Raw genomic sequence first — 26,540 nt, 5'->3', positions numbered from 1 at the left:
CTTTCCCACTCTACCCATTTCTCCCCCTGACCACCTGCCTGATCCTGTCTAGCCTCTGACTGTTTCTGGGTTCTGACAGGAGGAAGGGCTGGGGAGCAGCTCTGGCAAGAGTAGGTGAGTGTTGATGGCCCTGGGCCCACCAGCTGGTAGAGTTGGCCAGAGTCAAGGGTTTTCTGAGGGGAGCTATTACTTTTATTTTATTTTTATGCCTTGTGTAATCAAAAAGAGCAGCATACGGGATCCAGGATGCCCACACTCACCCAGGTATCCAGGTTCCACCACATAGATAGTGCTATTAGGTAACCTGGAAGCACCCTGCATATGGATACCTGAATTCTTCATTAAGGAACAAAGCACAAGATGGTAAATAAACCAGCTGTCAGCCTTCCACATGGCTAGGACAGCATATCATCAAAACATCATATGCACAGAGGAGAGGAAAGCTCCCTGCCCGATGTCAAGTGGAGCAGAGCTGTTTCCAGAATCAGAGCTACCCTGTGCCTCCTACACTAGCAAGGGGGTGGGGGATCTCTGCAAAGGACCCTGGAGGCCACACAGTGTACACCAACACATCTGAGACAAGAGACCACCCACACACCAGTGTGCAAACAGCCTCAGCCAGGCCCTCAGATAAGGGTGCAGGCGCCAGAGGTTCCAGAGGCGGAAGCACGGCTGCACACCCACCGCTACCTCCCATCCCTGCAGCCTCTCCAGTGAGTCACCCACAGAGGCAAGCAATCTCATATTTTCAGACCTTGAGGGGAAATGGCTATTTTTAGCCTAGCCCAGCTTCCCAGGAGAAAAATGATTTGACTTCCAAACAGTACATCTGCACACAGGACATGCATCTGGGGGTGTACACTGGACTGAGAAAAGGATATTCTTGTGGCCGAGGACCAGGTTGCTCTGTCCCAGTTGTAAAGCAGTAACCGTTGATGTGTCCTGAGCCAAGACAGCCACAGGCCGGCCTGGGTCTCCCACGTGGTCTTGGATGTTGTTCTGAAGCTGCAACTCATACTGATCTGAAGGCATTGAGAGTTCTGACCACCCGAAACCCAGAGAGCCAGGTGGGAGAGAGGGCGAGAAGATGGAAACGTTAGGAGCCAGTGCGGCAACTGCACCTAAATCCCTGCTACCAGTATAGCTGTGATATTACTTTCCATGCCTGTGGATAAAGCTGACACTCTCCATAAATTTTTAGAAGCAATCAGATTTTTTGTGACTGCAGTATGCTGATTTTTTAAATTAAGTAGTCTTGGACTCAAATTGCTTCCTGCTTGTAGAATACATTCTTTTGTGTTCATCACAAAAGTAAACTCTGCTTCCACACTGAGGGGTCCAGGATGGGGCTCCCTGGGTCTGTGCACCCTCTGGGGGTTTCCAAAAAATGTGCTGGTCCATGGTGTCCCACATGGTTTTGTGAACTGAGTCTAGAACATGCAAAGAATCTTCTCTGTTGCTATCCTGAGCATCTATAAATGCTTCCCTGTTCTGTGTCATGCTGTGGAAGAGGACTCACTCAACTGGGACCAGGATGAAAACTAACAGGCTGACAGAACTTACCCCTCCCTTAATCCCCTGCACCCTAGAGGTAGACACTACAAGCATTTTTAACATAAGTGGCTGCTGTTGACCAGGAAACCAAGGTGTCTCTGGACTGTGCTAATGTTCTATGTGCACATTACCCCATTTTGCTCCCCAGACACCCTTGAAACTGGTACTCCTGATGTCCATATCTTGGAGACGAGAAAGCTGTGGAAATGAGGATGAGAAGTTTTTGAGCGGCTCTCAGTGGGCCAAACCAAAGAGAACCTGACAACTCTGACATGCCCTCTTCCCAGCCAGAGTTTCCTGCCAAGTAACCCACTCACTGAGCCCCCAGGTGTGGCCACATTCCTGCCCTCCAGCAAGAGCCCCAGCAACTTCCCTACTCAGCGCTGGAGGAGTTTCAGCTGGAGCAGCCTTCGTAATTCTAGGGATTCGGAAAGGGAGGCAACATGCCCATTTTCTGTCCTTAGGAATCTTTTGTGTGTTCTTAGTCCCCAAGAATCTGCCCTGGAGCAGAGGGTTCTCACTGTGAGGTCCCTGGATCAGCAGCATCACTGGAACTACACATAATTGGCCCTACTCCAGGTCTGCTGAAGCTAACTCAGGGCGTGGGCCCGGCTTGGTGTATGACCAGGCCCTCCAGATGATTCTCATGCACGCTAGGCCTGAGATTATGTACCCTGTGTTCAAAATATGGCAGCAGTGAGTCAAGGATACATGTCATAATAAAATAATGCCACTGTTCAGTAAAGCAGCATTGCTTTATGCTGCTTTATAAAGCACTTACCCTCCTCCCTTGTTTAAAGTTTGCCAAACAACTAAGGCCCTTTTTGGAAGTGAATATACTGACTCGAAGGATCTTACACAACTCAAATGAAACCATACAGATGGGGCAAAAGTGCATGAAAGAGTTTATTCTCATGTTGTTTTTAAATTATTGTATTTTTCCATACCAAAAATTGTAAACCTACTTTTTCCCCACCCCGTGTATACTAAACCCTAAAACAATGAAAATGAGGAGCTTGCTTGGCTCCTTAAATACCTCTTGTAATGCAGAACTCACTACTTTTAAAAGACAATGAATATGGGAGGCTTTGCAGATATTAAGGGTTACTGTCCACAGACAGGAAAAGGCTGCTCCTGGATTTCCAGACCAGCTGTCTGCAGAGAGTAGATGGCCATGACCAAGGCTGCCTGTATGCTCTTCTAGGTCACATGCTCTTCCCTGACCCCTGCCGACCCTGGCTGACTCTCCAGATGTGCTTCTGTCAAGAGTCTCCTGACCCTCCTACTCCGTGTAGAGTCCAGGGATGGCCATGGAGCTCCTGGGGCGGTGGGCCTAAGCCCAAGATGGCAAGGAGCTCACTCTCCTGCCTCTGACCCCAGCCCCTGCTCATGCAGCCCAGTGTGCTTTAGTTCTGAGCAGCCGTGGTTTAAGAGTAGACTGGGTTCTAAGTATCTTTTGCACTTTGGTCTTTGACGCAGGAACCCCAGCGCATATCCATCCATGCAGTTGGTTTCCCAAACCTCAGCACATTTAATGTCAGTAATTTCCACCATTCCAATCACTCAAGTTCCTTTCAGATACCAATTCCATCAGCCAGAATGTCCTTCCCACTTTTGTTCCAATAATTTGGTTACTGTGCCCATTATGTCTACAAGCAATCCAGATGCCAACAGGACTAAAAACTGAGAAGAGAGACCGACCTGTGGCCCCCATTAGAAACATTACCCTCTATAAGCTCCAAGAACCCCTCTCTCTTCTCACTGTGGGTCCCTACTTGTGGAGATGTTTGTAGGGTCCTCATTGAATTGCCTGTTTCATCCCCCAGGAGGCTGTGCATGCCAGGAGGGCAGGGAGCTGGGCAGCCCCACTGGCCACTGCACGCTCAGCCTCAGCAGAGGGCCAGCACAGAGTAGGTGCTCAGTAAAGGAACTTGCAAGAAAGCAAGCAGCCACATAAAGGAAAGAAAAAAGAAAAATTACATTTTTAAAGAAAGAAAAATGAAATAAAAGACATCATAAAGAATTAATGTGGGGTTATAATTATCTGTATGTTATCAAGTCCATGTAACTGTCCTCTAACCTATAATTTTCTTCTACAGGTTGCTGTATAAGATAGGACTTTGCTGAAATTCATGTCCCCTATAATGATATCATTCTCCTGATTTCCTTGGCTAGTAAGCATGTTGAAAATGACAATGATGCAAATTATATCTCAGTTTTTAAAAACTCCAATCCATCTTAAAAAAACAAACAAACTGGACAGTGAGCTTCCATTTGTATGTCTTGTTCACGTGGACATTTGCTGGCTGTTCTCCCAAAGCATCCTTCCAGAATGCATTTAAAACCCTATGCTGAACAGTACATCAATCACACAGGTGTGTTTGTTGTTGGAGGAATTTTCCATCTCATTCCCCCACTGATGAAAGGGAGGCAACTTCCTATCTGCTCTTAGGGATCTCTCACATACTCCAATTCTATGACTTTTGCTAGCTCAGGGACCAAATCCACTACTTTTCTGGATACCCTGGGATGTGTTTTTCCTCTGGGCTGTGATACATGAATTGTAACCCCAAATTAATTTAGGGTTAACTCCTAAGAGTCTTCATTAAATCACTCCCATTTAGGGCACAGGTCTCAGTCCTCATCCAGCCCATGCAGAGAGGCCATCCCTGAATTGCCCCTGGGAGAACTGTAAAGCCCTGTGTGTTATCCTTAGCAGCTGGTCTCGTTTTCCTTTGGCTGGACAGAGCCATGTAATTATGCAGGGATAATTAAGGCCAAGGACCCTGACAGCTTGTGATCTTCAGAGATTCTATGCCTCAGGTTTCTCATCTATAAAATGAAGTATTAACAAAATCCACCTCATAGAGTTGTTGGGTTATAACATGAAAGGCACAGCACTTAGAAAATGGTCAGTCATAGTCAGATGCTGTCAGCAGTGACTGGGCTTTCCATACCATTTTCTTTCATGTTGCAATGCCACTTCTTGTTAGCATTCAGGTATAAGTTTATATTTCCATTTCTAAGGAGCTCCTGTTGGTGCCCTCAGGCATCAAGATCAGAGTCCTGAGAACTCCACCTCTGACTTGCCTTCCCTTTTGAAGTCTCAGAAAGCCAAGGCCAGGACTGTTACTGTGCTTTTAGAATCTGCTTCCCTATAAGTTCAGGGTAAATATGGACTCTGGCCTGAACCGCTAGCCTAGCTTGCTGTACATCCTGCTTTAACACATCCTCACTGTTTCCACTTAGACACATGGCAGAAGAGCTGGAATACACCTGCCCAGCACGTGTGGACACTCAGGAACCAGCAGCCTGGGGCCCTCCAACCAGCATGCCCTGTTCTGGGAGAACTGGGCCCAGAGGCCTCTTCTTGCCTCCTCTGGCCTTCTGAGGGGCGAAGCACTCTTCCTCACAGTAGTAACTGTCTACACCACCCCTCTCAGCTGAGGTGGTATCTTTTTAACCAAGCTGGCTGAAAGCTGAGGCATCTACAGCTTCTAAACAACACCGTGCACCACAGGCACAGGGCAGCCCTCCAACCTGGCCCTCACGACTAATGGGCCCCAAGCACGACACTCCTGTTCCAGAGGCCCTTGACGCCCTATGCTCTGACCATGAAACATGGATAAACTTTAAATAATAATAATTCTTAGTAGGATTAGTACTGCATTAAGAATACTTACCATATGAAGTGCATCACATGTACACGGAGAGCACTTTATAATTTCCAGAACAAATCCACATCCATTGATTCAATCTGTCCTCACAGCACAGGCTGATGGAGAAACTGAGCTCCAAAAGAGGGGCATGGTTTGCAAAGGCTGCCCGGCAGTCAGTGGCAAATCAAAGGTAAGACCCAGTCCAGTGTGAAGCTCGTGGCTTCTGGCATTCTTAAAATAATGGGATATATATACCCAAAAGGATTGAAAGCAGGGCCTCAAATAGATATTAGCACATTCATGTTCTCAGCAGTATTTTTCACAATAGCTAAAAGGTAGAAACAATGCTGGCATCCATTCATGGATGAACAAATAAACAAAATGTGGTCTATCCATCCAATGGATTATTTTTCAGCCTTCAAAAGAAATTCTGACATGCTAGCACATGGAGGAACCTAGAGGACATTACACTCCATGAAATAAGCCTGTCACAAAATGTAATTTCTGTATGATTGCACTTATTTGAGGTACTTAGAGAAGTCACATGCACAAGGACAGAAAGTACAACAGTGGTTGCAGGGGCTGGGGGCGGGGCACAGGGAGTTAGTGTTTAATGGGGACAGTTTTAGTTTTGTAAGATAAGAAAAGTTTTGAAGATGGATGTTGGTGATGGCTGCACAACAATGTCAATGCACTTAATGCCACTGAACTGTACCCTTAAAAAATGGTTAAAGTGGTACATGTTATGTTATGTATATTTTACCTGAGTCAGTGACTCACCTGTAATCCTTCCTTGCCTGACCTTCTGCACCTTGTAGCGAATGGAGGTCCCCACCAACAGGTAAACATCATAAGCTGGGTTCAGAAGGATGTTCTCCAAAATCAGCAGCCTGACCTCTGCAGGATGGACATTCTTGGCATAAAGAAGAGCATAGAAAAAGTGAGGTGGAGTTGGGGAATAGAAATGGGGGTGTGGACAAGAGAAAGGGAATCTTTAGAACCTTTTACTCTGCTCATGTGGGGACAAAAAAGTTAGGGGTGAAAAAACAAGGAAACACCTTCAGATCCCAAAGCCCCAAGATAACTATGTAAGTACGGCAGGCATGAATTTAGCGGTCCCTTTAAGTATGTTACAGCTCAGTTCGCAACAATAATTAAACAGAAAGAAAAGTGAGGAGCCAGGAGTGATATCCATAAATACCGTGGTCACCAGGGGTTCAGGGGCTCTCCCCACAGAAGCCCCAAAGGCCAGCAAGGTTGGGAAACCTTGGGCAAACCTGGAAAGGGACAGGTATGTGTCCCAGAGAGCACCAGCCCCAGCTTCTCAGCTCCTCCCTGCCTACCTCTCGTCCTCCCCACTCCCCTCCCCACACAGGGACCTCTTCATCAGCGACTTTGAAGCAGGGGAAAGACTGCCTATACGGACTACAGTGCACCTTCGTCACCACGTTCTGTAGGGCCTGCACCTTCTATTGCCATCAAACTGCTCACTGCTCCGCGATTCTGCAAGCTGGAGAGAACTGATGGCAAAGAAAATGATCTGCATCCACAGATGTGCAAACCCATTTTCTCTGGTGGAGGTGTGGCCAATTACCGCCAGTGAATACTGATCAGCTCTGAATCTATTCATAAGTTATTTGGGTTCTTCTTTGACCAGGTCGTAACATCTTACAGGTTTAACAGTAAGTTAAATAATATCTTTGACTCATTAAAAAAGAAAAAAACATACAGAGCCCCTACCTTGGGCCAGGCTCTGTGGTGAGTCCTGACAAGGCAGGCAGGGAAGCCATTTACCAGCACAGGCCTCTCCAGCTTAGCAGAGGGTTGGCCCCTGCCCAGCCCTGCACACCACTCAGGGGCCCAGAGTCCTACGACGCAAACTGTCTCCAAATACTTGCAGAGTGCTACAGGGTCAGCCCTGTGACATGGCACCTCCCATGTTTCCAAAACTCTGTGGGACTCCCAAACTACTGGTTAATCTACCAAAGAGCCCGAATCTTTTGTCAGTTTACAAATTAAATGGAACATGACCTTCCTTGCCTGTGTTCCAGGAACCAGGCAAACAAAAGGAAGAGCTCAGGTTTGCAGTTTAAAAGGAGGCATGGGCAGGGTGGACATTTGCCCACAAGAGAAGAACCAGGACCATGACTAAAGCCACTCTTCTCCTCTGTCATAACCCTCTCAAAACGGAGCACTGATGGAGAAGCAGGTGCTGGTGAGGCTAGGTCGACGACGGGGGTGGTGGGAGGGTGAAGAACACCAGCCCTCCACAAATGGGACCCCTAGTCTCAGGGCAGATGCTGGGAATAGGAAGAGATAGCATGGGGGCGCCTCAGGATTGTTTGCAGATGCCTGGGTGTGCCCCTATATGGCACAGGAGAGTACTTGCTGAAAACAAGCTAATTAATGAAAACCCCTCTGTTCCCCAACCTCCCTCAGAAACTGAGAACAGAACAAATGCTTTGTGACTAGGTGGTACACTCAGGTGCCCCGACTACCTCGCGAAGCTGTGGCCCCCCAAACCAAACCGAACAAGCAAAAACACAGAATCACAGCCCGAAATTCCCCTTTCATGACCAGTGAAACCTTTGTGGTGGGGCAGCTCATTTCCACTACTTAACATGTGCAAGGGGTGAAGTCAGCCTGGCTCCACCCAGGGCCCAGGGCCTACCTTGTACACAGCCTCCTGAATGCGTGCCTTGAGCTTGGAGCTCCCAGTCTTCATTCCAGACACCAGGATGGTATCTCCCTGCTTGGCTGCCTTCTCCATCTCTGATATGTAGGAAGGAGGTATGTATGTAGACTCCAAGAATGGGAGGATTCTGGAAAAGCACATGTTGTCAGACCTGATGTGTGGGACCAAAGAACCTAGCACACGCATTATCTATGAGGGCCTCCTGGTAGGTGCCAGATGCTAAAATAAGTGGTGTTGCCCTCATTGGTGCTGCTTAGAAATGTGTCCCTGAAACTTCCTACACCAGAACTGCCAACATCCTTGGGAAAATGCAGATTCTTGGCCCCTGGTCCAGGCCTTTATTTTCATGAAGCCTGGCAGTCTGCATTTTATCAAAATCTACATGTGATTATAATAAACACTGAAATTTCAGAATCATGCACTTAAAAATACTTCACTCACACAGATGTGAAAGATGAGGCCCATGGAAACTTAGAAACAGGCCCCAAACTACAGGCTCAGCTGGCATGGTGTCAAAAATGCCCATCGGTCTCCCCAGGGCCACCTGCCATGTTCCAGCCCACAACTGGGCTCGCTCCTGCCTCTGGGGAATGAGTCTCAATGACCAACCCCCAAGCATCTGGACTAGGGAATTACATCACATCTTATCCTTCCCTAAGATAAGCTGTGGGGAGAAGCCCCAGGTGGGTAGGGAAGTCAAGACGTGTGGGGCCTCCCAAGAGTATGGGTTGGCAAGCACAGCTGGCTTGAGCGACCCATTTGAAATAGTTTCTTACTTGCCACCTGTAATTTACAAATTATAAGAACTATCCACTAGGTATGCTTTCATTCTCCCTGAGGTCTGCTAGGGTACTCTGTTACACCATGATTTATCTTCTTGTCCCATCTTACTAGTTGCCATATGCTGAATTTAATGAAAATCCAATGCACCTGGGATTTCTGTTAACAGCTCACTCAGATTCACAGTGACTGGAAGCTCAGGGGCCTGTCATGGCAGGAAGCAGGCCTGGTGGCGCAGAAAGGGGCAGGGAACCAGCATCCCGTGAATATCTAGTGAGTGCCAGGCCAAGAAAGGGCTCTGAGCACAGTCAATGTGCTGACCACATGGCTACCCTGAGGGAACACAGCAATCAACTCTGTGTGATAGAAGGGGAAGCTGATGCTCGGATGGGTTACATTCCTTGACCAGGGCTACAGGCAGGAAGTGGTAAGGCCCAAACTGGAATCCAGATCTCGTTGACTACAAAGCCCATGTTCCTGGCTTTATGAGACAACAGCAATTCCAGAGCTCTTCCAGGAAACACAGACTGAGGTCTCAGTCCCCCCAAGGAGCTCGGACCCAAGAGCGTGCCTCAGCTTGAAGTGTCAGGATGTCAGGATGTCTGCCTTGGATATGCTGTGAACCAAGCCTGGACGTTTCCTAGAGCCTTAAGTTAGACTTTTTAAAGTGTTAATAAATACCAGACTCTTATCTCCCCACAAAATACTTACTAATTGCAAGGAGGTAAGAAAGTGACTATAAAGGGGCTCCCTAGCAGACACTCTACCCACCATAATAAGATGCAATTAGAATAGGAAATCTCACCTCTGTGATACTCCTGCCAAAGATGAAAAGGTTTGAATCTAACCAGGAGGGAACATCAGATAAACCCAAAATGACAGACTGTCTACAAAATGACAGGACTGTAATCTTTATAAGCGTTAAGGTCCCAAAAGTCAAAGACCATGAAACTGTTCCAGGCTGATGGAGACTAAGTGACAGGACAACATGTGGGGACTCTGGGCTGGGTTTTTGCCACAGAGGATTTTGACAACTATCCTGTGGAGATAAAGGAAAATGCCCTTCATGATCATAAGTACACATTAAAGTCATCAGGGTAACAGGGCAACAGGCTGGCAACCTGCTCTCAAGTGGTTTAAGAAACCCACTTTTTGTACTGTACTACTTATAACTCTTCTGTAGGCTGAAAATGGCTGCAAAACTTTTTAAAAATTAAGTTTTCCTCCCTCCAGAGGGACTATACTCTTTAAAACTTATTTGATAAAGCATGACGCAATGTAGTATAACAGGGGTAAAGCCCAGGCTTAGGTCTGTGCCAACACTGGCCACAGAACCTAGTGACGGATACACTCCACGCCTGCTGTGTCATGGGGGATAACCACTACCACACAGTGAGAGAGCCCTGCAAATGCAGCTAGCACATGTCAGGGACCGAGCTTCTTATTCTACCTAATTTAAATGCAAATAGCCAGGAGGAGGTGGCTACTACCATACTGCGTAGTGAAGATTTATCCATATCTGAAGTCAAACCCAGCTCCGCCATTTACCAATCTGAAACAAATGGCTTAAAACTAAGCCCGCATGACTGTTGGGAGGAGTGACTGAGTCAAGATGGGTCAGGAGTCTGTCTGTATCCCTAGTGCTGGGAATGCAGCCACCTGCACCTGTGAAGAGCCACCATTGCTGGAAGGTTCTGAGTCGGAACCTGTCTCCGATGAACTGACCCCCTGTTAGGAGGGCTTACCTCTGGAGCAACACAGAATCCTTCTCCCTGTACCCCATTACCTGGGACAAGTTTTCTCTTCTGCAGTTGTACATCCCAGCCTCCTTGACAATGTCCCACAAAACACACCCAGTGGGGGGCAAAAGCACCAAAATTCCCACACAACTGTGTGGGCCAATACGCTTTTTCCTAAACCAGCCAGGGGAATGTTGGCCAGCACACTGGGAACTGTCCAGGCCCCACCCCTCACTGACAGTGATGAAGACCATGATGAAAGCCCCCAGCCTGTTCAGAGCCCACTGACATCCCCTTCCCTTCACAAGAGAGGCGCCTCTCACCGCAATGCATTGTGGGAGTCTGAGAACCGGCTGGCTTCCGTATCCTTCATGATTGTCCAGTCAAAGACCAGTCCAGCCAGGGTGCTGAATGTGTTCCCTGTGACAGCAGAAGGGGAGGGAAGGCAAAAATGCATGAGTTAAATCCCTGGGGCCAAGGGATGGGAAAGCACTCAGCACCCCTTGCAAAGGAGGTGTCATGCCTCCATTTTGGGAAGGGGAATCGAGGCTTAACGGGTCAGGGCCACAAGACCATGAGGGGCTGGGCTGGGATGTGAATCCAAGCTTGTCTCAGGTGAACACTCACGTCCTTCCACTGTACCTCTGCCTTTGCTCACAATGCATTCAGTGTAGTATATAACACCATCACCCCTGGCATCTGTAAGCACTTTACAGTTCAGGCAGCAGGTCCTGAGGCCTGATTCATTTATGCCTCCTACCACCTCCCTTTGCAGGATAAGAAACCTCAGACGAGGGGGCAGAATCCCCAACTACCAGGCTTCACATGACTCTTCTTGTCTCTTCACCTCGACACAGACTCCCAGGGTCCGATGGTGGAGGAGACAGAAAGCCATGTACAGCTGGCCTTGGCTCTGAGGTCATGGCCTGCATCTGTGCACCCTCTGACAGGATGTCAGAACAAGCAGAGCCCAGTGGGTGAGTGGGCAATGATTCTTGGAGGAACAGAACTCACAAAAGGTCTTAAATACTCTGTAAAAACATCCTTAGTGTAAATCCAATGCTTGGCTCCAGGGAGACACCCTAGCGCATGGCTGGGGATGAAAGCTGGTCGTTCAAAGGCTAATCTGCTGGAGGCGCTGGGTTTCTTGTTCTGGTTTGTATCCAGGTGGTGTTGCTTTTCCATTTTTGAATTTTAGTTCCCATCATTTCAAATTGAGGAATGTGCCAAATGTAAATCCAGTTTCCAAGTTCTCTTGAAAAGTCTGAAGATCCAAGCTCTTGGGCTCTATTCCCTCTTGTGACAAGTGGCTAGCTAGCTCAGCCTCTCTCTAGAGCATGATCTCAGGTTTCCACATTCCCCATCACTTCATCATCCGACACCCATTCCACCTCCATCATCTATCTTCCCTGCCTGACCAGCCCCCAAAACAGAGCATCTGAGGCCTAGAAAAGCTCCTTGTATAGCACACAGGGCAAGGCATTTAGAGTAAAACTGAACTGGGATCCTACAGCACCCCCATCCTGTGAGATCGCAGAGGTCAAAGTAAACAGTGCCTAGCAAAAGCTCCAGAAAATTGTCACTGTCATTATTATTCAAGGCATCTACTATGAAGAGAGATCATTCCTTATAATTCCCTAGATGTCCTTCCATCAACTTGGGCAAATGATCAGAGGAAGGGAAGAAAAATTCCATGTGCAATGGACACAAGCTTGGAGAGGCTTTTTTCTCAGAGCTCCAAGGAAGGATCCAAACTACCCAGCTGTTGTGAAAACTCACCCAGTTACTTCCTAGGTGGACAATGAATAACACATAGGGTACAAAAGGAAGCGTGACACGGCGGAAACTAAGAAAGGTTTCTCCCCCACGAAACTGGGCCCACTGGGCAGGAGGGCCATTCTCTCGCAGCCTGCCCACTGCACAGAGCATGCTCAGCTGACTGCTGGCACCCACCCGGAACTCGGGAGGACAGGGACTGCCCCACTTATCTCTATGGTGCCTTGGCAGGGTCTGACACACATACTAGGTGCTCAATAAGTGATTTTGAGCAAAGAAAATTTCTGTGATTTCTTAAAGTTCAAATTATTTTGACTAAAGTAACCTGTCTTCCTGGTATTTGGGCACTAGGATGCACTAGGTACCTAGATTAGGGTAGATGAGAGGTTCTTCTGGCTGAGATGCAGCCTCTAGACTAGACCAGCCCTGGTGCTGCCAGCCCACCACAGGGCTGGCCACTGCCGTGCTCCACTGTTATACCATAGGGCACACACACCCAACCCTCCCTGCCCTACCGACCCAGTCCCTCCAACCAGATCCACTCTCTAGTGGCAGTAGTCACAGGGCAAGCACGGGGAAGGAGAGGCACCAGGGGACAGGAGGGAGGTAGCCGAGAACGCATCCCAGGAAGCAGAGAGGTGAGAGAAAAGCTGGACTTCAGTTTTCTGAGGCTCCAAGTCCTTGATGCACATTCCATAGTCCCATCAGATCCCATTCAAAGAACACAGTTCAAAGATAAATTTATTAAGAATTTCAAGATGGCAGCAGTCAAGTGTTAAACCACGCCTGGGCCTTCCTGAACACTGGGTCCTGTGTAAGCTGGCCCTATGGGCAAAAAGGGGGGCACTGATGTCTAGGTGACAAAATAAAGCCATCAGCTCACTCATTATGACTTCCTAGAGTTGATGGTGAGTGAAGAAGGTACCTCTCAGAATGACATTTCAGCAGAAATTTTCGGCGTTAGTAAGGAAAGGGGGGGGGGGGGGTGTCAAGAAACTTCTGCCTAAAATTTTGCTTTTTCCATTCAAAAAAGTAGCTATTAGCACCTACTATGTGGCGCAGACAGAGCCAGTGACCTTGCAGCCTCAGAGCCAAGAATTAATATTGAGGAGGAAAAGCCAGGGTCCAGCAGAGAAACATTAAGCAATTCAATTTAGAAAACACCTGCCAAATGCCTGCTGGGCCCAAAGCCCAATGTCAAACACAGAAACGTCCAGAAGAATGAAGTCCCTGTCCTGTCCTCCAAGTGTTGTCTGTACATGACAACACAGAGTAAAAAATGGAGGGGCAGATTTCTCCTTGGAAGTCAGGCAGAGGTCCCTGCAGGACAGAATGTCTGAAAGGGAATGCCCAGAGGAACCACGGCTTCTGAAAGCAAGAACAGGAAGGACTGGTAAGAAGTGGTCTGAGCAGAACACACAGAACAAGGAAAGGGGAAGGGCAGAGGAAGGAGGCATCTCTGCTGTACATGGGGTGCATGTGGGTTGGAAAATACTGTGAATAACACCAACTCAGGGCAGGCACTCTGCAGAAGCCTCAGGCCAAAAAGGTGGACCTCGGTGCTGTGCAGGGACCCCATGCCCAGGAAAAATACTGCAGCAGGAAACAGGCAACGTGCCCTGGGAACACGAGCTCAAGCAACAAAGTCAGGTATCCTGAGTTCCACCCCCTATTCTGCCACTGACGAGCTGCGTCGTGAACTATCCACTGGGAGTAAATGATTGCACTTGTAAAGGGCCTGGCACAATGCATGCTACACACAGGGCACCTAACAATGCATCTTGAGTCACAAGCAGAGTCTTTTTTGACAAACACCCACCAATCTAGATGTGTTCTTTCTAAGACTACTCAGTCCTCAAAGATTACAAAGGTCAAGTTCATCTTCACAAAGGAGACTTGTGCCCAGTAAAGAGGACACAGGCTCAGGGAAAACAAAGAAGAGATGACTAAGGTTCTGATCCAAGAATTTCTGGGCAAGAATTACCAACTAGAAAGTGATACACCCTCACAGGAATAAATAAGGAAGGGAGTGAACCACCTGCATACTGCAAAGGGGCCTTGATCTGGGAGATAAATGAATGATCGATCTAGTGTTTATAAGCCAGCTGGTGAACCTGGACTTCCTATTCTGGAATTGACTTCACGTGCCACTGAAACTTCAAGAGTGGGGAAGATGACGGTCAAATTCTGCTGGGCATCTGTTCTGTATGGGTAGGCCAGGAGCAACCACCTTCCCGCTCCTGGCATTGCTACTGACTGCCTGAGGGGAAGGATGCACACACAGGAGAAAAATAAAAGTGACTTAAAATGACAACTATAACAAAAAAGATGAAAAAAACAAGTGTTGGTGAGGATGTGGAAACACTAGAAGCTTCATACGTTGCTGGTGAGAATGTAAAATAGTATAGCTGCTGTGGGAAAAATTCTGGTGGTTCCTCAAGAAAATTAAACATAGAGGCTACCTGATGGCCCAGCAATTCCACTCCTATGTCTGTATCCAAGAGGCATTTCTTAGGTATACCTCAAACATATACCACACAAAGACTTGTACACAAATGTTCACAGCAGCACTATTCACAGTATCCAAAAAGGTGAAACAATCTAAATGTCCATCAACTGATGAATGGATAAACTGTGGTATGGCCACATAATGAAAAAACTGAGGTATTAGCACATGCTCAGTAAAAGCCAGTCACAAAAGGCGACATATGTCTGATTTTATCCATACGAAATGTCTACAACAGGCAAATCGATACATACAGAAAGTAGATCAGTGGTTGCCAGGGGCTGGAGAAAAGAAAGAATGAGAAGTTACTACTAAAAGAGATGGGTTTTCTTTTTCATAGTGATGCAAATGTTCTACAATTAGTAGTAAAGGTTGCACAATTTTTGAATATATTAAAAACCACTGAACTATACATTTTAAACAGGTGAATTTCATAATATAAAACATTGCTAAGAATTAAAAAAATCTTTTTAAAACCTGTGACTTTTTAAAAAAGTGACTTAAAATGGGAAATAGAACAGAGTGGTCAAGAGCATGGATGGGTAAACTAAACTACGGCCCCTAGGACAAATCTGGCCCCCTGCCAGTTTTTCTAAATAAAGTTTTATTATAACATAGGCATGCCCATTCATTTACACATCATCTAAGACTGCTTTAGAGCAACAACAGCAGAGCTACGTAACTGCAGCAGACTGTATAGACAGCAAAGCCTAAAACATTTACTATCTGGCCCTTCACAAAGTTTGCTAAACCCTGGCAAATAGAGTGAACTCTGGGACAAGGCTGGAGCTCAGACTCTGGCTATGCTACACACTAACTACATATCAATGTGCATGCATGCATGTGTGTGTTCACTCTCTGTGCCACAGTCTCATCACCTGGACATGAAGTGAGCTGGAAAATGTCAAGTAGTCAGATGACTGCCTGGCACCTGTGTGGGCTCAAACTTTGGTCTTTCGTTCCCGAGAAGAGTGCATGACCATCCCCTCCCCCCAAGCCCTGCAGATGAGCTCCTATCACCTCACTACACAGACCCCTTCCTCAGCTTCCAAATCCCACATCTGCTGCACAGGATCCTTTACATCCTGCATCCCACCTCTGTCTGAACCTCAGTCTCTTAAGAATAAAATGGCCTTTCCTCCTCGGCAAACCCCACATCCCTCAAAGCTCAGTCAACCATCACGTCTTCTGAGAAACTACACTGACCTCTGTCCTCTACACCCCACCTCCAACCTTCCCAGGGGTTGGCTGCCCAATCTCTGTGGTCCAGTCACACTTTGCATCTAATTTGACTCTAAACAGCACCTACTGAGATACATGTGGGCATTTATTTATACATGGACCTCTCCCAAAGCTGGAGATTCTGGGAGCAGAGGCCAGGCCCTTTCTTCCCTGGCAGCGCCCCTAGGACCTGGCAGAATGCCCAATAGTCAGGTGATCAGACACTACCTAGGTGACTGAGCACCCACTATGCACCATGCAGCACTAAACCCTTTACATGCTTCTTACCAAGTGCTTCCAGCCCCAAGGTGAGCATCACTTATCTTACTTTCACAGACCAGAAAACAGATAAGTTTAGGTAGCTGATCTGATACGTGAACACACAGAGGAAGGGAAGATTGGACAAATGCCCCAGAACGATAATTTTGCCCCCTCGAAGAGACATCTGGCACTGGCCAGTGATATGTTTGGTTGTCGCAACTCGGGTAGTTCTGCTAGCATCTAGTGGATAAAGGCCAGGGATGCTGCTACACACCCTGTGACGCACTGGACAACCTTTCACCACGAAGAATTACCTTCCCTCAAATGTCAGTACTACCTTGGCTGAGAAACCCTGATCCAGAAATGTTTTTAAACAGCAGGCGTTGTGGGGGGGGCAGCTCGGGAGATCAGGGAAGATTTCAAACACAAGGTGAAACTTGATTTGAATTTGAAGTTTTGCAAGATCCTTCACCTTAAAGGCATCTTTTGCCTGACTTAGTTTCTTCAACAAGAATCTTAACCTACATACTAGATTTATCAAGGTGATCAGTTTGTAAGGTATATAAATGTCTAATTACTATGTTGTACAACTAAAACTAAAATTTTTTAATTTAATTTTTAAATTGCAGTTTACATTCAATATTATTTTATATTAGTTTCAGGTGTATAGCATAGTGGTCAGACAGTCATATACTTTACAAAGTTTTCTCCTTGGTATTTCCAGTACCTACCTGGCACCATGCCTAGTTACTACAGTATTATTTATTATTGACTATACTCCTTGTGCTGTACTTTATATCCTGTGACTATTTTGTAACTGCCAATTTGTACTTAATCCCTCCACCTTTTTTAGCCAGCCCCCAACTCCCTCTACCTGAAACTAATACAGTATTATATGTCAAATATAATTGAGAAATAAAATTGAAAAATTAATTAATTAAATGCAATTTAAAAAGAGAAAAAGAAAGAATCTTAACCTACAAATTTTCCCTCCATTTCTTTACCATAAGGTCAGGCTACAGCCGGGACGGTGTGCCTACTCAGAAGAGGTCTCCTAAGAAAAGTCTGAGCCCAGAGCAAGCAGTACTCACTCAGGTACAGGGAAGACGAAAAGGATGGGGCACAGAGCCAGCAGCATGGCCATGTCCCAGCCACACTCCCACACACAGTCACACACAAACTCACGCATTTGCACAAACACACACACTCACACTCACGCACTCACATGCACACTGCAGTCTGGCCCAGGAACTAATACCACCACCGAATGCCTTCCACAGCTCACAGCATGGGGATCCAGGAGCTTCTTCCAGCTTCCCATCACCCAGGTGTCATTTCCCAAAGAGGTGCCTTTACAAAACACGACCCCTGTGCACAGGCATGGAGTGGGCCTTCAGGAGCTGCACAGGCTCGCACCTCCCTAGACCTACTATAGAGACCAGCGTACGCCAGAAGTGGTTGTGGCCCCCCTGCCAATGAGGGCCCAGGGTCCACCTCAAAGGTGGCCCAGACCTCAGCAAGCCCCGTCCCATGCCCTGCCAGCACCAACGTCACTTTCCCGGCTGAAGCAGCCTTCTGTGGGGAACAGTGGAGCCAATACAAGGGAAGAGAGAAACAGAGGCCACCAGGGCAACATCCTCACCTTCAGAGTCCAAAGCCTGGATCTTCAGCTCCAGGGGCGAGTCCTCTAGGTAGAGTTCACGGGTTGTGGAGACGATCTGAATGCCGTGGATGAGGTCAACAATGGCATCACAGCGCAGGACCTGGCCCGTAGCTGAAGGCACAGGACCGAGGGGTCAGGTGGGTCAGTGCCATGACTGCCACCCCACCTCCAGGGCCTTGCAGGTCAGGTGGTCTTAAATTTTGGCAAAGACTACAGCCACCAACAGAACAAGCACCACAAAGCGGGGCTGGAAGAACCAAACTAAGCTTCAGAAGCTAAGCAGGTTTGTCCAGTGTCAGGAAGGCTGTTAAGAATATCACTCAGCCATTAAAAACAATTATATAACGAGATGGGAAACTTTTCACGTTAGAAGAAAAGCTTGACAGAAAATTATAGTTAAATGGTGCTTATTTATCTACACTGGTATTTTTACATAAGACTATCAACTATATCATGGAAGAAAAGGGGTATGTTTGCATGCACATAGATTTTACTTGCTCCACATATTAGACACATAAATGGCAGTACCTGGAGAACTCTCTAGTGCAAAAAATAACAGCATGTGATACAAAATCATTCTAATCATTCCCCAGGAATCATACACAACTTCTTGTGCACTGTTAATGATACTTTGTTAGAAAGCAATACAGCCCCATTTATCAAAAACCTTAAAAATATTCATATGCTGTGTGACCCAGTAAAACTGGGAATCTATTGTTAGCTGGAAATGGCCTAAAAGAACTCAAAATTGTTCTCTGAATAAGCGTTTTTATGTTTCTATTTAACACTGAAACAAACATCTGAAAACAATATAAATGTCAAATGTCAGGAATGCTGATAGGACAACCTCCTGTTAAGAATATCACTCAGCCATTAAAATCAATTATATAATGAGATAGAAAACTTTTCATGTTAGAAGAAAAGCTTGACAGAAAATTATAGTAATTGTTTTCTAAACATTTTTCAATCAGGATATAGTAAATTAAATATGGGAAAGTTGCAACAACTTTCTTCATTTTAACTCAAAACCCATTAAATGTTATTTGCATAATAAATATTAATTGAGAAATGAAAATCAGCATCCACAAGAGGGAAAACAGTACAAAGTGCTGGCAGAAGGAATCAGGATGGGTGCTGACTGCTCAGCGTCCCCATCCTCCCTGGGTATCCTCTGGCCCAACAAGAGAAACAGCACTGCCACCACGGGCTCTGGTGCATCTATGGTTGGGGGTCTCAATGGGCTGTTTTCCATGTCATCCCCCGAGGGACTTCACAGGGTACTCAAACCCTTACTGATGTCCTCCGCAAAGATGATGCTTGTCAGGCGGGCGGGCTGGGACAGACGGGCCTGCACCACCGCCTTCTGGGAACACTGTTGCTTGTCCAGGCCCAGGGGCTCTATGCTGGCCACCTCCGGCCGGCTCGATGACCTGTGGTAAGAAGACAAGAATTTACTGCCTGGAGCAACCCCATGAAGCACAGTGGGGACCAGAGGTAAAGCCATAGCTCCCCATCCGGGCTCTGTCCCAGACTCAAACACAGACTAGAGGAGGGCAGTCTCCACCAACTTCAGACCCAGAGGAGAAACGGGGCCCTGCCAAGACCCCTCTAATAGGAGGATGACAACTTGAGGACCTGGGACCTCTGCACACTGCCCCCCGCACCCCCACTGAAATAATTAAACAGGAGACTGAAGACTTGAAAGGCACCTCAATGTTCAATAGATAAGTCACCTTATAAGACTATTCTCTGGCATTGGAAATAATTCTACACCAGGGAAAAAACTGCCTATGGTCTCTGGGGAGGAACAGACATGATGCATCTCTGTTGGCCTCTATGCCGGGCCTCGCACACAGCTGGCTCAAACATTAGGTTCCTTCCCCAAATAGGTGCTACCAAACCTGGAGATGACGGACTGTAATGACCACAGTGATGGAGCTGACATCATAGTGACATGGTAAGAAAGGCAGATTAACACACAAACAAGTGAATCAGCAAAATCTGTGAGATGTCTTCCCATGGAGAGATGGGACTCTAGAACAGGATGAAGGGGCAGCATGACTGGGAGGCATCCGGGGCCAGCGCCGTGGTTTCTCACCTACGACACATAATAACAACTATTCCGAGTTGAGTGGGTATGAGCAGAGTGGACATAGCATGGACAGCACAGGATGAGCACTGCCATTACAGCCATTTGTAGAGACCAAGCACTCAGTGAAGCCTCTCTGAAGTGGCCTCTTAGCGACACTGCACAAGCACTGGTGGACCAAGCAGGGGCCGGTCAGTGAAGGCCCTGAGGTGGAAAGCAACTAGGCACGCTCCAACTGAAAACAATATAAATGTCCAATGTCAGGAATGCTGATAGGACAACCTCCTGTTAAGAATATCACTCAGCCATTAAAAACAATTATATAACGAGATGGAAAACTTTTCATGTTAGAAGAAAAGCTTGACAGAAAATGGCCTGTGCAGTCCAAGCCCTGAGGCTCCAGAAGATACGAGATGCACACAAGGAGATGGGCAGCTGCTGAGGTCAGGGACACGAGAGGTGATGAGGGTGGGGAGGCACTGAAGGCCACAGTAAGAAGCTTAGATTTAGTCAGAGGGCAATGACAAGTCACTGGGGATCTTAAGCAGGTGAACATTCTAAGCCAATGTACATTTATAGAGCAGAGAATAAGATGCTATCCTCAGTGAGCTTACAGTGTGATTGAGGACCCAGGGAAGGGGCACCCGCTGTGCAGAGCGTTCAAGGCTCATTCCCAGGGCTGCGCTCAGCATAGCACCCAGCAGAGTAGGCACATCACACCTTTGCTTCCTTCCCCACCTTTGCTTAATTTAAGTTCAATGTTCTGGGATAGTCAGAAGGAAACTTGTAAAAACTGTCTAGTGTTAAAAAGCAATGATGTGAAATACAGCCAAACAGACATCTCTAAGCCCTCCTGCTTGAACCAAGTGTCTCCCTCTGAGTCAAGAAGCACACCAGTGACTGCAAACACACCGAAAGAGGCTTTGATAGCACAAACATCACAGGCAGCTAAGATGCTAGCAGGGCCCCCAGAAGTGGGTCAACACCTCTTTTGAAAGTACTCCAAAAACAAACCTCACCCACAGTTAAGGAAAGAAGTCTAAGCCTCTGAGGAAATGCATCTGTGGTCCCCTCACTGAGAGACTTCTGAGAAAAAAAAGTTTCAGAGACTAAGGGCAGACAATAAAGTGGACAAGAACACATGAGAGGTTAAGAGAAGGTACTTGTGGCAAAATGCTCACACTGTGCTAGAAACACACCCCTTTAACTAGTCACAGATTTGGAACTCTAAGAGCATTTTCAAAGGACATTTAACCTTCCATACATATGTGTACACACATGCATGTATGAACACACAACACTTCCTGTGGAAACGAGAACAAATTGGAAAACTCACACAGATCAGAGGAGACAAAGGAGACAGGACAAATAAATGTAATGCAGGATCCTGGATTGGATCCAGGAACAGAAAAAGAACCTTAATAGAAAAACTGGTTAAAATCCAAACAGCCTAGAGTTTAGTGAACTGTCATGTACCAATGTCAATTTCTTCATTTTGACAAGTGTTCCTGATTATGGGAGAAGTCAACATTAGGGGAAGCTGGGTAAAAAGTTTATAGGAACTCTGTATTATCTTTGTAACTTTCTTATAAATCTAAAATTATTCCAAATTTAAAAATTTTTTAAAGACGGGGGAGGGAGGAATGAATAGGCAGAATATAGAGGATTTTTAGGGCAGTGAAACTATTCTGTATGAGACTATAATAATACAAGTTATTGTATATTTGTACAAACCTATGGAATGTACAACACCAAGTATGAATTGTGATATAAACTATGGACGCTAGACAATAACGTGTCAGTGTAGGTTCATCAGTTGTAATAAATACACTATTCTAGTGCAGGATATAAATAATGGGGGATGCTGCAAGGAGAAGTACTATATGGGAAATCACAATTTGGCTCAATTTTTTTATGAATCTACAACCGCTCTAAAAAATAAAGTCTATTGCAGGGGTGGGGAGGGGGGCAATGCATCATTTCCTGCTTCTACCTTGAGAAACAGTGTAGTTTGTCTTGTTTAATAGTCCCTTGGAGCTAGAGATCTGGACTCCCAGTCTCGGCTATAAATTCCACCCCTTCTCTGAGCCTCAATCTCCTCAAGAATAAACTAGGGACAGCACCTCTTTTCTTGCTCCCTCATGGCCCTGAGTTAATCTCAGGTAGAGCCCCAATAAATAAATAATACAGATAAGAACAAAGCTATTCTAGTTCAAGTTAGAGAGACCTGAAATCTCCATCTCACATCCCCCAGCCCTTCCATGGTCTGTTACTGGGAACAGGTAGCCTTTAGAGCCTGGCTGGAAACGCTGCACCTTTCACTTTGTGTCTACTGTTTGCAGGGCTTTGTTAAGTACAAGTATTGTCCCTAAAGCACCAGTGTTCAATGAAATACGAGGTGATTCACATTTAAAACTTTCTAAATGTCTTATGAAAAAAAGGTAACAGGTAAAATCAATATAATAAACTCTTTTTTAGAGTTGTTTTAGGTTCACAGCAACACTGAGTGGAAAGTACAGAGATCGTCTCTATGCTCCCTGCCCACTATCAACTTCCCCCATCAGATGGTGCATCTGTTATAGCTAATGAACCTACAATTACATGTCATCATCCAGAGTCCACAGTTCACATGAGGGTTCATGCATGGTGTCATACATTCTATGGGTTTGGACAAACATATAATAACATATGTCCACCATTGTGGTAACAAACAGAGTAATTTTGCTGTCCTAAAAACCCTCTCTGCCAATTCATCCCTATTTTTTAAAGTCCCTATTAAAAAGCCCTATTAAAGAAAAGTAACAGGTAAAGTTAGTTTTAATAATACATATTACTTAACCCAACATATTCCAAATATCACCATTCAGTGTGCGTCCCCAGTGGCATATCAAGCCACGAGTGGCGAGTGACTACGGGACTGCACAGCCGGCTCTGATGACTAGCCTTCACGTGGAAAGCCAGTCAGGTGGCACTCTTAATTCACCACTCCCTGTAGGCATCTTCTGATCCTTGCCATGGGCTGGCTTGGGGAAGCGGGTGGCAGGTACTGAGCCCTCCTGTCATCTCTTCAGAAAGGCTCTTGGCATTGAGGGCTGACCCAAGGGCAGTATGTGTAGCCTGGAGATGAGAAAAAGCAGCAGGCCTTACCTCCAGCATCCTGGGAAGGAAGCCCCCACCCCACCTCAGGCCTGCACCACGGCGGCTGCTCCAGTCTGAAGACAGCAGGACCCTATGTAGGGGGAAGAGCCCTTCCACAGGCCTGGAGCAGTCTGGAATCCCCGCCCCCACTCAACCTGGGCTCAACTCAGTGCAATGGGAGCCAGACTCGTCATCACAGGGCTGGCAGAAGGGCTGGAAACACTATAACAAATGCTAAGGTGCTGAGAAAAGTAGGCAGCAGAAATGGCAAACTATGAGGGTGTGGACAGCCACAACCCCCACTTTCACCTGGGAATCTCCTTTGGGCTCCAGGACACTCCATATGAAGCTGAAAGTGCTCATCTGAACATTACAGAAGGCTTTATGACAGCCTAGGTGTTGTTTCTGTAACCAGTAGATGGTTCTTCTTAGTTATCTGACTCCTTGTGAGACATTCTGAAGCCGTTTGCTTTGCTTTGGCTGTACTTTTAAGAGGCACAAAAAACACAGAATCCAGCAATGATGTGTCGTTGGGCCTTGCAGTCCTCCTCACTGGTGCATCCACACTGTAACCTGCCCCCCCCCCCCCCACCAGCCCAATTCACTTGGATGCAGCCTCAAGTTCTGCCAAAGAAAAAAGGTCCTGGCTCATATGACTTTTCTGCTGAAGAGCCTTTGTCTGCCCCAGTTTAAATTAACCACCACTCCTCAAAAAGGCTGTGTACTGCTCCAGCTTTCACACACTTGGCTCCTCCATGCACCTCAGCTTGCCTGTCCCACCAACCCAAACTCAACAACACTCCCCATGGGCCTCATGAAAGTGTCAAGTTCTTTCTCTGGGCTCTTGGTTTTTTGGGTAAGATTATCATTTACACCAGTAAACTGGGTAAAGCAGATAACCCTCTCTAACGTGGTGGGTATCACCCAATCACTTGAAGGCCCGAAGCTAAGTGATAAGTAGCACTCTGATGGCAACATGGCTCACTCAGTTCTGTCTATTGATATCTGCTGGAAGGTGAAGTCCTTAAAACAGCAGGATGCTCCCACTCACCAGCTGTGGGACCTTGAGTAAATGACTTAACCTCTTTGGGCCTCCCTTCCTCTTTTATGTAATGGAAATAAAAACAGTACCTGCTGCAAAAAGTAGGAGTGGTTTAGATATATAGTAAAGCTCTTACAAAGGGGCTTTGCACATAGTAAGTTCTCAAGTTCAGAAAACAAGAGGAGGCTCCCAAATAAGGGGTTTGTAGCCCTGAAAGTACTTGGTATGATTCTGAGTACAAGAACTCAGCTTTGTAAAAAAATGAAGAAAATGTTGGTCCTTCCATACTATGATCATTTATGCTTGATCCTGTCCATCCCCATCTCTTAATGAAGCCTGACCTGAGCCCTGTTGTCAGGGCCCCAACAGCAGCCTCCTCAACCCCAAACACCCATCCCACCATCCTCAGAGCCACAAGCAAAAATGCAGTGCTAAGTGAAGATTCCTGATCCAAGGTCACATTGCTGGCAAGAGCCTGAAGCTTCTGACTTCAAGTCTAACCTCTGCTAAGAAGCCTCTCTCTCCTTCCCAGCTTTCCCACCTCCATGCCTCCATTCCTTTGCTTACACTGTTCCCTCCATTTCACATGCCCTTTTCATCCACCCTCATATTGCCCAACATTCATGGCTCCTGGCAAACAGCAACTCTTCCATGGACCCATCCCTGATCCTCCTCACCTACCCTCCTGTCAGTTCCCTCAGTACCACTGGTTCACCTTGGGGTCCCTAATTCATTATTAATTAATTGAATCCACATGTATTGGGTTATGTGCAATGCTCTGGGTACTGTTCTAAATGCTGGCAATACAGCCAAGTACTAAATATACATTAATCTTCACCTTCACAGAGCTCACATTTCAGTGGGAAGAGAACAGAACAAAATGAATGAATACGGAATCTTAGAAAATAGGGCTATGGAAAACATAAAGCAGGAAGGGAAAGGTTGTAATTTTCAGTAGCATGGTAAGAGCATGGAGAGGGTGACATCTGGAAAAAGTGTGTCTGGGGAAAAGGATCAGGAAGTTCAAATGCCTCAAGACAATGGCTTGGCAATAATGCTCTTCCCTGTCCAACTTCCCTCAGACATGAATGCAAAGACAGAGCCTACGGCTAGTTCATTTCTTGTCCCATTGCACTAGCACAAAACTCTGGCACAAGATTCTTTAGATGCCCTTTATCAGGTTATAGATTCACTCTCTTCTATTCCTAGTTCGTTGCAAATTTTTATCATGAATGGGTGTTGAATGCTCTGCACCTGTGGGGACAATTATATGGCTTTTCTTCTCCATTCCATTGATACGGTGAATTACGCTGATATTTTTGTTAATATTAAACCAACCTTGCATTCCTGGGCTTTTACCTCAGTTGTTCGTGATACATTATCCTTTGATATTTTCCTGGAACTGATCTGCTAGTATTTTGTTATGGAATTTTGTGCTTTTGGTCTATGGATTTCTTTGACTTATGTTTTTGTGTGGTTTGCAATCAGTGTAATGTTGGTCTTATAAAAATAAGCTAGGAAATGATCATCCCTTCTCTCTTCCCTGAAAGAGTTTATAAAGGACTTGCACTATTTCCTCCTTAAACATTCACAGAATTTACAGGTAGAGCCATCTAGAATTAGTTGTCTTTATAGGAAGGTTTGTAATTATAAAATTAACTTTACCCAATGTTCTAAATGGATGGGAAGGCACGTAGGGCTCTATGCCTTTCCAAGTGTTTTCAGAACCATCCCCAAAGTCCTACACAGGAGGTAGGTATAGGGCACCCACCTTAAAGCTGGGGAGACTGAGGCTCAGTGCTGGCTACATACCCACGTTGCCTTCTTTCCTCTCAGCATTCTCTCTCTCATCCCATCATGACCTCCTCCCAGATCACAGCAGCTCCCAGGCGCTCTCTCTCTCTCTCTCTCTCTCTCTCTCTCACACACACACACACACACACACACACACTCCTACACCTAAACAGCTCAAGGAAAGGTGAGTGAGGCCAATATGCACACATGGGAGTCACTCCTATAGGGAACCCGTGCTGGGTTTGGAGGGCCAGCCTTCCACCAATCTCTTTAAGTAACAGCACCCAGCTTTTCTGTGGGTGCTACCTCTTCTCTGCTCTCAGTCCACAAGGCTCTAGAATCCTCACACTCCTTTGGACACTGGGAAGTAGGTGACCAGGTCCTGGCTAATCAGCTGTGTGTTCCCTGGCTGGAGAGGGGTTCAGACCTGAGCATGTGCCTCATTAGACTTGACTCTGGGAACTGCAGGGCTGGAGCTATTATCTTTCCTACCCCAGGAGAGAATTTGGCCAAAGTCAAGACCTAAGGACTGAGACACCAATTCCTGCTAACAAGGCCCTGAACCCAGAAGCCCCCGCCCCCCAAATTCTACCTGGCACTCAGGGTGATGAGCCAGAACAACT

The 26,540-nt window shown here is 46.5% G+C and overlaps 1 protein-coding gene across 1 annotated transcript in view; it reads right to left on the bottom strand.

Moving 5' to 3' along the window:
• The window catches only part of NUP210 (nucleoporin 210), a 118,517-nt gene that overhangs the window by 84,838 nt on the left and 7,139 nt on the right, over positions 1–26,540 (bottom strand). Inside the window, exons 2-8 of the mRNA XM_090278833.1 lie at positions 19,148–19,284; positions 17,834–17,965; positions 10,751–10,847; positions 7,885–8,035; positions 5,994–6,126; positions 868–1,040; positions 261–315 (exon numbers count right to left, since the gene is read on the bottom strand). Of these exons, the coding sequence (XP_090134959.1) occupies positions 261–315; positions 868–1,040; positions 5,994–6,126; positions 7,885–8,035; positions 10,751–10,847; positions 17,834–17,965; positions 19,148–19,284 (878 nt within the window). The remainder of the gene's footprint in view (positions 1–260; positions 316–867; positions 1,041–5,993; positions 6,127–7,884; positions 8,036–10,750; positions 10,848–17,833; positions 17,966–19,147; positions 19,285–26,540) is intronic.

Source organism: Furipterus horrens, unplaced genomic scaffold (genome assembly GCF_987537825.1).
Source record: "Furipterus horrens unplaced genomic scaffold, mFurHor1.1.pri manual_scaffold_1, whole genome shotgun sequence".
In the NCBI taxonomy this organism is placed as follows: domain Eukaryota; kingdom Metazoa; phylum Chordata; class Mammalia; order Chiroptera; family Furipteridae; genus Furipterus; species Furipterus horrens.
The sequence above is the reverse complement of the archived record's forward strand: the minus strand, read 5'-3'. Positions and strand labels throughout refer to the sequence as shown.